Here is an 11,911-nt window from a genome sequence, read left to right as displayed (position 1 = left end):
GGAGATGTTATCCAAAACTGTACTTTGATTACAAATGATGCTGAATAGCTCACAAGTACACACAGTACAATAAAAATATACAGCAACCTCCCTCCAGTTGGAGGCAGAGTGCAAGGAGTTGCAGCAACCATCTGGTTTCCCAGAGGTTGAGAGCACAACAACCTCAACCCCTGTGCAACCACTACTGTGACTCAGCCTGGTTGTATTCTGGTTATATTCCTATATATAAAAGCAGAGTTTCTGGGTGCCTGTGTCATTTTCAGTAAAAACCCCAACCTGCAGCGACTGCATCACTATACTATGAATTTCTTTATTAAATCTATGAGGTTCTGGCTACACTATGAATGTAAGTAATTTATTTGAATTACTCTTTATATAGACTGCAGCAGATTAACAACAAACAGCAGCAGGTTTGTGCTTTTCAGCAATTTATCCCAGTTCATAGCCACAGTATCACAAACAGACTGCATGGAATTGCCAACTTGACCCCATTAAATCAAAAACTGATAGCAGACTGATTTCGTGTTATTGGCATTTTATCACCATGTTGATACACCAAAGTCACTTTGAAGCCAGAAAATAACTGTGAGTGCTTATTATTATTGCACATATGCACAGTAACTTTATCCTGGTCTCCCAACACCGTTTTCCACCTCCCGTGACTCCGGCCTTGGTGTGATACGGAACACCGCATGTAATCTTTTTCACTAAGAAGGGTATAATTTTGATCCATTCATAATGACTCAACACGAACCTGTAAGGATCATTCAGAAATCATGCCAGAACATACCCACCATTTGTAAAGCTGTCCACTGGGCTCAATTTGACCGTTTGCCAGATCATGTGATGTATGGTTGACACCACTGGGTTAAAGTTAGTTGGGCAAACTAACTTGTTATTCATATAAAAACTGTTTCAATAATTAAGATTTGTTTTGTTTTGTTTTTACTCTCTGGGATACCATCACCATAGACATCATCACTCTGAAAATATAATAAAGCAATAGACCTTTCAGCCCTATTCTACTTTTTCTGCATAATCCATCATATAAAATTGAATCAAATGAAAAGGTCTGTTTTTAAAACTTGTTTTATTAGTTTTAATGTTTTAATTTTATGCACATTGCATCAAGCAAAAATTAAATTATATATAACGGTCTTTGACTTGAAGAAATTTGTTTAACATTTAAACCTATTTTCTGTATACTCCAGCATATAAAATAAAATATTTTTGTGTTTACATTCACTTTCAAATAGATGCAAGTAAAACACAGCAAAAAATCAATAAAATCAAAGACTCAGCTGCACTGAGTCCTGTCACTCTTAAATCTATTTTCACATGTTTAGCAGGAGTGGTGGGCCGATGCCACAGTGATCATGTCAATGGGGGGATCCGGGGTTTTCTCTGTGAATTTTACATTCCCGTGGCGGCTTGCTAGATGCTTGCTCAAAGTTGAAGTTTCATTTTTCAATGTAGAAAGAAGTTTTCCTCCCACGCAGAGTGTACAGCAGACGCTAATGTTTTTGTCACTTTTTACGGAATCAAACTTAAAGTAATTAAGTACGTTCATCCTTTAAACGCTGCATGGTCGTACTCTCTCCCGCACTCCATATTATCCATTGTTGATCTGCACACGTCTGCTGCCACAGGCGTCGCACGCTCGTACTTCATTGTCACGAGACACTATCACAAACAAAATCGCGGTTTAGTAACGCAGTTACGCAGCATGCTTACCAGAAAGTAACAGTAATCTAATTACTTTTTTGCAATAGTAATCCCTTACTTTACTCGTTACTTGAAAAAAGTAATCAGATTACAGTAGCGCATTACTGTCATCCCTGGTTGTTAGGCTATGACTGGATAAGGTTTGTTTGGGGGAGGTGTTCTTAACAGCAGGTAAACTAACCCAGAAATGCTAATCAGGCTTCTTTGCTTGATTAACAGAGCACTTCTTTTCTAATCCTTTCTCTGTCAGCTGTCTGTCTCTCAATTTTCTCTGACCAATTGATTTGGACGGCAGCTCAGCAATACCTTGTTAACAGCCTTCCTGAGTTTAAAGTGATTAATCACTCCTGCATTTTTTGAACTATTTACTAATGATTTTACAGGAACATAGATTGAATTCTTTTTTCAACAACAGAACAACAATTATCACAAATACTCGCACAGTGACAACAGCTGGGATCGTCTATTGTGCACGTTGGCAACACAGCCGGCTGACAGAGTTTTATCAGGCCTGATTAATGTATTGGCAAGACAGATGAATGGAGAAGCATTCCAGCCTCATGAAATTCCACTCTGTTGTTTGCTTGTTTTCTCTTCTTGTTGCTCTGGATACTTCAACGGAAAAGATTTTATCATTGAGGCATGATGGCTGGTCTATGAGAAGATTATTTCCCATAATTACTTAAAACAGCAAATTAAGGATTCCTTTCTCAAACAAGAGGTCACTATTGTGTTGTTCCGGTCTACGATATTTTGACACATTAATGATTTTTTTTCACAAAGTCATTGCATTTATTTAAAAAAAGAAATGTGCATGTGGATAATGTGGAAACTGTGAGAAGAATAAGAGCTTTTACTCTTCAAATTCCAAATATTTGGTTACCTTTTTTAAAGGAAATGACATACACTGAAAATTGTACACATCACGGTTTGTTTCACTTATTTTGGCTGATAAGACATGTCCTCAAGTGATTGTGTGGGCAAGTAGATATTATTTTTTTGACAGCTTCCCATCTCTACCAGGGCATCCCACTTTACACGGTGATGCTAAGGGAATGCACTTCTTCACACAGAAGTCACCATTCTCACATAAGTGGCAAATAGAAAACATAAAAAGGACTTGTTTAGGTCGCTTGTTGGTAATCACATTACAGGAAAAGATGACTTTTTGACCACTGTGGCCACGAAGCATGAAAATACGAGCACTCAAACGTGTTAGCGACACATAACAAAATCATGGCAGGTCCATTCCCTTGATCGGCAAGTGGAGTGAACTGGTGAGAAAAGGCAGCTTTGCACTGGCAACAAGGGGAAACGAATGAAGACAAATTAAAGCTTGGATGTCAGCAATGCACAAATATAAAACTGAAGTGAAATGAGGTCTGAGACTAGTGCCGACTAGTAAAATCATTGCATGCCACGCTAAGTATTGCAGTTTCATGTAGCCCCCAGCATAGTTCCACCCACCTTCAGGCTAAGCCGAGGTCGAATCAACTACTAAAAACAAACTTTCTTTTATAAATGCAAAAACAAAAGCCTCTGTACTGAGCTATTACAGTACAACCAAATATTAAGCAGATATTAAATTTCACCATCAGTTCCTACTTTATTCATTTCCATAATTTCTGATGTCATACTCACAATCAGAGAAACTTGGCTGCATCTGTTTCACGGTCTTCTTCTGTGCCAAAGGCATTACATAAATTCAGGACACGTAGTTTGAATGGCCGTGTAATCAAGCTACTGTTCCCAGAATAAACATTAGTTTGTAGGTTATATGCCAATTATAAGTCATAATAACATCATTGCTTAGTAACATATTAGGTGTTATAAGGTCGTTAAGGTATTAAAATAGCATCATATAAGCTGAAAGCTCAGGTTTCAGGCTGCTCTAAACACTGTTTTTTTTTCTACTCCTAGAACTTCGTGATGTCACAGAAAGATACCCCGCCCACCTGCTATTCACACTAAAATATTTTGTTTCATACGCAGGTGATCTGAAGGGCTTGATACTACCCACTACTCAATGGTTTTTATTCCACTTGACATGCTTTACTGCTAATATAGAGTATCTGATAAGTTTTCAAAGTAAAAGACTGAGTCACTGCAGATTAGGTCCTGAAACTTAACATCCTGAAATTCAAACTTCTCTAGTAGAGTCCAAGAATAGAAAATGGAGATGGAAAAGATAAATCACATTTATGGTCAGTAAATATTTTTTGAACGTTTATGCCTATTTATTATACGATTAAAAGAGGAACAATTAAATATATTTAAATAAATAAACATAATTTAAATATAAATATATGTAATATTTGCTTTGTCACTGAACATAGTTTGGTCTTCATTGTAAGTAGACTGTCAAGCGCTCAGTCTGAACATGTTTTATCGGTCTGTCATTGACTATCTTTGATATGTTCCCTGCCTCTTGCCCAGTGTATTCTGGGATAGACTCCAGCCCTCTGTGACCCTGAGTGGGTATAAGCTGATGTAGAAGATGGATGGATGTCTTGGCTGCAGGTAGAAGTCATTTTCCAAACAGCTAAATGAGCCATTTGTCACAGGGGTCAGCCGTGACTTTGACCTATGGTTGTCAGCACAATTTGGCTTCTGTTATGCAGAGCAGGTTGTTTCAGCACAGAGGAGTCAACTCTCACATAAAATGTAGACAATGGACTCAAAGGTGTGAGGAGCTAAAATCAACAGATCATTTAAAACAGAAACCCGTGTGACAGCTATTCCAAAAAAAAAACAAAAGACTGAGTACCAATCGATTATTCTTAACCATGGGCTGGATGACTGAAAACCTACACAGACCTCATGGACGAGCTAACCACTGGGTTAGATTTCCCACAGAAGAAAGGCCACACACCATACCTAAATGCATTTGCAATGTTTTCATTGTTTCTGAAAACTATTGGGTGCAAACATTTGTGGATGGAGAGGAGGGGCAGTAGACAAGGAAGAGCGGAGAAAGCAGGGGCAATGACACGCAGGAAACGATCGGAGAAGACTCGAACCCCGGCCCCTGCAGCTCATTTGGTACGTGGGTTGCTAGCTTAACCACGTCAGCTCTAGCAGCACCAAAAAAACAATAATTTTCTAACGCATAAAACATATAAGAGAATTCCATCTTAAAAACCAGACTATTTCTAAATAGGAACATAGCCCTCGCTCAGTTCTCCTGTATGTGTGAGCAGAAAGGTTTAAGAAGCACACTGGACAGGTCACCATACTATCACAGAGAGACAGACAACCACTAATGCTCACGAGATGGCGTAATGACCGTGAAAGCCATAGACAGAACTTTGACATGAATTGAGCTGCGGTTTGGCAGCCTGGCAGATCCTCATGTACTAAATAGGAGTGAAGAAGTTGAAGAATGGAGAAGAAGGAGGGAGGGAGGGTGGGGCACCTACACGAGAATGAACAGATTGCAGAACTAGGGGAACCCATATAGATGGCAGGCGGAAGGAGCGTGATTGGAGGCGTGGTCCTGCTCCTGAAATTCAGATACATAATCTCCAATAAAGTAATCGTTTGAGTCCAAACTATTACATTAGGTTATGCAACATTAAGGTTGCATAAACCACCTCATCCTTTGTGTTTTAGAGCTGCACATCAACAAGCACATTTGTAATGAACTTCAAAAAGTGAGCAAGATTCAGAGATCCTACTTGGCAGCCATGTGCGTTTGCCCGGCTTTGGCTCTGTATAGCAAAAATGTGACCACTAGACTGAAACGCTGCGGTTCACTGTTGTTTGTACAGTGTAGTACACAGGAGCAATGTAGACAACATTTATCAACAAGCAAAAGGCAGTGGTATAGTAGTATGGCTGTATTAGCACCTCTTACACGTGTTGGGCTATTATTAGTTCTATCATCAGTAAAGCTGTTGGATTCAGTCAAATAATTAACTTTAAAATCCATCTATTCATATAATGGATAAGAAAAGCAAAACTCACCCCTGTATAACAGAAGCAATAACAAAATCTTGACACTGGAAAAATCTGATGCAGATGAGATTACTCAAACTAGTCTCTGATTGCCAAAAATGGAAAACTTTGAGTTGATAACCTCACCTCATCTGTACTTCCTGTTCTTACATAACCAAATCTGACATTATGTGCTCCTCCCTTTTATGTTCTTTGGTACAATAAAAAGTGGTAAATAAAGCAATACCTTTTGAAAAACAACCATAAATAACTCTCACTTGGTCACATGGCCCAGCCATATGGTTTAAATCTGCACTACAAAGACTCCCCCAGTACGTGGCAAAAGCACTCTATGAACAGTACGAGTCGCTGAGCTTCCATGGCTCAGGATGACACACGCTGTTGCAGTCAACTCAGCAGCTACAAGCCTTAAAATATGCCTGACCCACACAATTTGCATAAAAAATGTTTTGGATTTTGCCTCTTGCCATAAGCCACATTATGTAAGTGCAAAGTGTGAGGTATCAAGAGGCGATGGCCCTGTGCCAAGAGTGTGCTGTGATGCTGTGGGTGCAGGTGTTGAGAATATCTCGCGTGAAGAGTTCCTCTGAGGATAGAAAGCGCTCCGTGAGATAAATTATCACATGCTGATGCAGTGTTAGCGTGCAGAGAAACGCTGAGAAGCAATGACAGTGAGTGGCGAGGTGTCTGGTTCGATTTTATGAATACAGACGCATTTAGATTTGACTTAAGATGGGAACTGAGCGTTGATGTCATAGCACCTTTTGATGCAATCTGTAAGTATTCAGAAGACTGAAAAGTCTTGAGACAATCAACTTTTGTTTTCTTGACTTTTCCCAGCATGCAACACAGTTTTTAGAGTTTAAACAGTTTTTTTGTTTGTTGTTCTTACTGCACTACTTCTCTATTGGAAATAAAGGCCTAATGTGCCTAATGTATAAATATGCGTTAAATCACTTCAAATTTTAAACACAAAGATGTGCTTTAAAACTTGTAGTACTCTGCTTTGATTGCTTATTTGAAAAGTTCAACTGCTTGGCACAGGATGCCTCTTACTTCTCTAAGTTTGACTTATTTCTTGTGCATTGGAAGCTTTTAGTTTCCACATCCCACTTGTGTAAATGGCATATTTAACTTTGACTGGCTCTCAGACTATTTGATGTCACACAGTCCTGCTTGTGCATCCATGTCCTAAACTAAGATTTAGTGTAAGCACTCAGAGAAACTTTCCTCCTTCAGCAGATGGTTGTAAAAACATCCGTCTAGTGCCAGACACACACACACAAGCACGCACACACACAAGCACCCGCACATTCAAGTGAGGAACTTGTTTCTTGTTTTTTTCCTCATCTGAAAAGCGAAAACTGCGATTTAAAAATCTTTAACTAAAGCATTTGGAATTATAAAAGCAGCAGTTCAGTATATAACAAAACAGAACAAGTAAACAAGTAAAATGATCTTTTGATGTGCAGCAAAGCAGGGAGTAAATTCTGCAGCACTTTGCCATCATACTTAGAATTTAGTTTTGCAGAAACACAATTCCTGGTGTTAGATCTTTCCAAATATTTGGCACAAAATCACAGCAATCTGACTTATGTCACCTTATTAGTTTTGCAGTTATTGGTTTTGCATATGACACTTGAACACAGCTTAAATGTTGTACAGCAGAAACATCAACTGGCCACATGAAGACTGGAAAAATGTGCGCCACATTCCTCCAGCGTCTACAGGGCTTTACGCACGCGCATTCACGCGTGGTTCTGTTGTCAAAGTAACACGGGAGTGTTTGAAAATAAAAGTGAGGGTGTCGTGCTCGGAATGAAAGTGTTTTTCTCGAGATGGGACCTTGTTTAGTGGCATATATTTTCCATTAAAAACATGTGACTGGCGCTGTTTTGATCATTACAAGGTTGTTTTTTTTAAAACAAATAATAATTTTCACACACAAGCTGTGGGCCACATACCTTGGAAGACATCCACATCATGACGATCCTCCGAGCTCGCAGATAATCGCAGTCCTCTTGGGGGGTGAGGCGGGGTGGGGGGGGGGGGAAGGAATTGTGCACGAAGTCCAGCAGACAGGAGAGAAAATTGCTCGCAAGCTCCCTTCCAATGAGTTTCCACGATGAGTCATTTTTGCTTTAACTTTCCATCTGCCTCCTTGTAAAGGGATATTGTCATTTTGAGGTGGTTTAAATGAAACTGGGGAAAACTGCTGTCGCCGAGTTTCCAACAAGCATGTCCATACAAAACCTGGGGCGAGTCATTTCTCCAGCCATTTTATAAACTGGTGATTCCTGTGCTTAGCTCTCGCAGTGGGTCAGCAATAGAAGGCTTTTTTTTTTTCTTTTGGCCTGTTGTGGAAAAACATAGTTGTGTAGGTGTCATAGAAATAACTGTAGCCCTGGTTTACTAAATGCTGTCTTATCAGTTAGCTTTTCTTTAATGTTAAATACTGGAACAGTTACAAAAGACTTATCCGTATTTTCGTTTCCAATTTTTTCTTTTTTCTTTAGTTTTACTGGCAGCATATAAAGGGGATTATTAATATCCTTAGTCTGCTCTCTGTGAGGAAGTTGTTCAAACATTCTTTAGCGAAGTGGTCAGAGGATTACTAAATACGCGCCACTTTCATGGCCTACAGCTTCTGTCTCTGAATACAAATCTGTCAAAACCCAGCGCAAAAAAAAAAAAAAAATCTACATTAGTGCAAACAGATTTTGAACTTTATTGCATAACAGCAAAAACGATCATCCCTATATCTGTTATTGACAGATGAAACTCATAAAGTGCGAATGCATAGCCTGTCTTTACTAGAATTTCAATTTGATGTCAGATTTGGAAGCCCGCACAGCTTAGATGAACAAATAGACTGGTGTGTGGTGAAGATGGTTTGGGGGAAAGGCTGCTGTTAGAGAAGTGCGCGATGGTTAAAAACAGGAGAAAGAGAGAGAAGCATCACAACCTGCCAATCAGTGGCATGAATGTGCGTGTGTGTGTGTGTGTGTGTGTGTGTGTGTGTGTGTGTGTGTGTGTGTGTGTGTGTCTGAGGCGTGTTTCAAACTTGTGTTGGGGATGTGAGGGCGGGAGGGGGTCACCTGCTGTTGGGCAGAAATGATGCTCAAAATTATCTTTATAGGGCGTGTTCTTCTTCTTCAGGAAAAATAATTAATAATAATAAACTCTAATTGTAATCACACGTCAGTCTGAATGGATTTTGAGTTAGTACTGTTTTTTCTGCTTATGTCTGTGCCGTTTCCTTTACTGGGGCTCTTGTCCAGCCCGCAAAGCGACTCCGTCACCCCCTCCTCCATTTCCATATACTCCGCTTTGTCACCGAGCGAGGAGCCAGAGGGCGAGCCTTTGAATTTTCTTAGAAAGTCAGGGAAGTACGGGCAGCCCGGGGGCATGCTCTCCACCACCGGCGACTGGTCCTCGTTATCGGTCTCCCTGTGATAAAAGTAGTTGAAGTTGGACACTATGACCGGGACCGGGAGCGCAATGGTTAACACGCCCGCGATCGCGCAGAGGGAGCCCACTATCTTCCCACCCACAGTGATGGGCTTCATGTCTCCGTAACCCACTGTGGTCATGGTCACTACAGCCCACCAAAACGCGTCCGGGATGCTCGTAAACTGCGAGGTGGGTTCGTCCGCCTCAGCGAAGTACACCGCGCTGGAGAACAGGATGACACCTATGACCAGGAAGAAAATGAGGAGGGCCAGCTCCCTCATGCTGGCACGCAGGGTGTGACCCAGGATCTGCAGCCCCTTAGAGTGCCTGGACAGCTTGAAGATGCGAAACACCCTGACAAGGCGGATTATTCTCAGGATGGCGAAACTCATCGCGTGCTGTCCGTTGCCCTGATGCTGCGCCAGGTCCGTGCCGAGAGTAATGAAATAAGGCAAAATGGAAACAATGTCTATGGAGTTCATAATGTTTTTAAAGAAGAGAGTTTTGCTCGGACTGGCAAAGAAGCGAACTATAATCTCAAACGAGAACCAGATGATGCAGACCGTTTCCACGACGAAAAAAGGGTCGTTAAAAGGAGTAAATCCGTGATCGGCTTGAGAGGAGTTGTTTCGTGGCTGTAGATACTCTTTGTCATCCCTGAACTCCGGCAGCGTCTCCAGGCAGAAAATCACAATAGAAATGACAATAACAAGGACGGACACGACCGCGATCCCCCTGGCAGGGCTCGAGCTCTCCGGATACTCAAAGAGCAGCCAAATCTGGCGCTTGAACTCATCCTCCGGCAGAGGTTTCTCCTCCTCTTTGACGAAGCCCTCATCCTCCCGAAACTTTAGTATCGCCTCCTCCCCGAGTTCATAAAACTTGACCTCCTCGGAAAATATGTCAAATGGGACGTTGACTGGTCTTTTTAAGCGCCCGCCTGACTGGTAGTAGTAAAGAATGGCGTCAAAACTCGGTCGGTTCCGGTCGAAGAAGTATTCGTTCCTCAGCGGGTCGAAGTACCTGATCCTCTTGTCCGGATCTCCCAGGAGCGTGTCCGGGAACTGAGTGAGCGTCTTGAGCTGAGTTTCAAACTTCAGACCCGACACGTTGATGACAACTCTCTCGCAGCAGCCGCACTCGCTGTAAACGTTTTCGTATCCGGACTGGGGCCGCCTGTCGGTGATCGACACGGTCTCCTCCTCATCATCCATGTTGCACAAAAAACTCGACCTTTTGCTCCCCCGGTCGCCCCCGCCCCCCTCCCCCTCCTCCTCCTCTTCCTCGGCTCCTTCGGCCTCTTCCTCCTCTATCATGATGTCCTCCTCGGATCCGAGCAGAGCCAGCTCGGAGTGGCGCAGGTCCCCACCGAGAGTGCCCCGGTTCCGTCTCCAGCGTCCGACGCCGCGCTGCTTTTTCCGCTCTCGGACAAATCTCTGCTGCTGCTCGGGCTCCTGCTGGTTCTGCTGCGAGGAGGAGGTGGAGGTGGTGGTGGTGGAGGTGAAGGAGGAGGGGGAGGGGCGCGAGGCGGTACCGCCGCTGCTGATGTTGGCGTTCGCGGAGGAGGCGGCGCGAGACTGATGCTGGCGGTTGTTAAGGAGATGAGCGCTCGAGGAGGTGTTGGAGGTGGACCCTCCGACGCCACCGCAGCTACCTCCTCCTCCACCTCCCTCCGTGCACGTTCCACCTTCGGCAGCAGCCGCTGCGGCCGCCGCTCTGGTGTGGGCAGCCTGGCGCTCCCTCTCGCGCTCCCTCTCCCGCGCGCGAGCCTGGGCATATCCGTAAGGCAGGTGGCTGTTGCACCCACCGTCCGCGCCCACCATGGCAAACTCCATTTTAAGTCAGTGAGCGCTTCGGTCCGCGGACGCTTACAGTAAGCGCTCGCGCGCTGTGATGTGGACGCAGACCAGAGGACAAAAGTTGCAGCTCAGCGCGCGCAGGGAGACAAAATGAGGCATGAAGCCTCTCGACCAATCAGTCGTGAATGCGAGAAAGTCAGAATAGCAAACACACCTCAGATGGGTCCATGCTGAGCGAATCCCATGTATCCTACTTACATGATACTGATTGCCATCTCTTCCAGTTTAGGTACAGCCCCCCCTCCTCCGGTATTTCATGACATCATTACCATATCCAAAAAAAAAGAAGAAGAAGAAGAAGAAAGAAGGAAAAAGATCAGATGTAAAGGCCGGTGGCATAGCCTGTTACGCAGACGCTCGGTCAAACTTGCAGCGCCCCTTATTTGCTCAGCATTGTAAATCACCAAGTCAACAAGCGACACCTAAACAGTCTCTCCTCGGTTCCTCCGGTGCCCATCAGGTGGTTAATTTCTCCGCGAGGCGGGCTTGCGCCCGAATGCGTCTTTTGATCCTCCCTGGTCACTCATGGTTGCCATTTTAGGACGAGTTTAAAAAAGAGAGAGAGAGGAAGAGAGATCTCCGTTATTTTATACAGCTCCGGTGAATTTGAATGACTTTATTCATCTGACGCTCTCAGGAGCTGCGAGAACAAGAAGAGAGGAGGAAACAGCAGTTGGTTTAGGCAAATAAAACCAAAACCTTCATATCGATGTGTGTTGTTTTATCGAATACACAATCAAAATACATCATTGTTATTATCATCACCATCATTATTACTATGGAGTGAACACAAAGGAATATGGAAGACATTTATGGTTACAATACAATTTACGCATTAAAGTATCCTCCCTTTATTCTAACATCCATACTTACATCTGAAAGGGGGCCAAAACGACATCGCCTCAGTCCCCCCCCCC

At 43.0% G+C, this 11,911-nt stretch overlaps 1 protein-coding gene across 1 annotated transcript; it reads right to left on the bottom strand.

Annotated features, from left to right (window-relative positions):
• Window positions 1–8,780: 8,780 nt before the first annotated feature.
• kcna4 (potassium voltage-gated channel, shaker-related subfamily, member 4) lies at window positions 8,781–11,911 on the bottom strand. The gene is made up of 2 exons (XM_026162046.1): window positions 11,868–11,911; window positions 8,781–11,634 (listed from the first exon to the last, which is right to left on the bottom strand). Exon 2 carries the CDS (start codon window positions 10,968–10,970, stop codon window positions 8,877–8,879), a length of 2,094 nt encoding a protein of 697 aa, XP_026017831.1. The 5' UTR covers window positions 10,971–11,634; window positions 11,868–11,911; the 3' UTR covers window positions 8,781–8,876.

This window comes from Astatotilapia calliptera, chromosome 1 (genome assembly GCF_900246225.1).
Source record: "Astatotilapia calliptera chromosome 1, fAstCal1.2, whole genome shotgun sequence".
Taxonomy (NCBI): Eukaryota; Metazoa; Chordata; class Actinopteri; order Cichliformes; family Cichlidae; genus Astatotilapia; species Astatotilapia calliptera.
Note: the sequence above shows the minus strand (reverse complement) of the source record. Positions and strands in the feature narration are given on the sequence as shown.

Bases quoted from the DNA above. Each gene is read 5' to 3' on its own strand.
- kcna4 (XM_026162046.1), bottom strand. From the start codon at position 10,970: ATGGAGTTTGCCATGGTGGGCGCGGACGGTGGGTGCAACAGCCACCTG.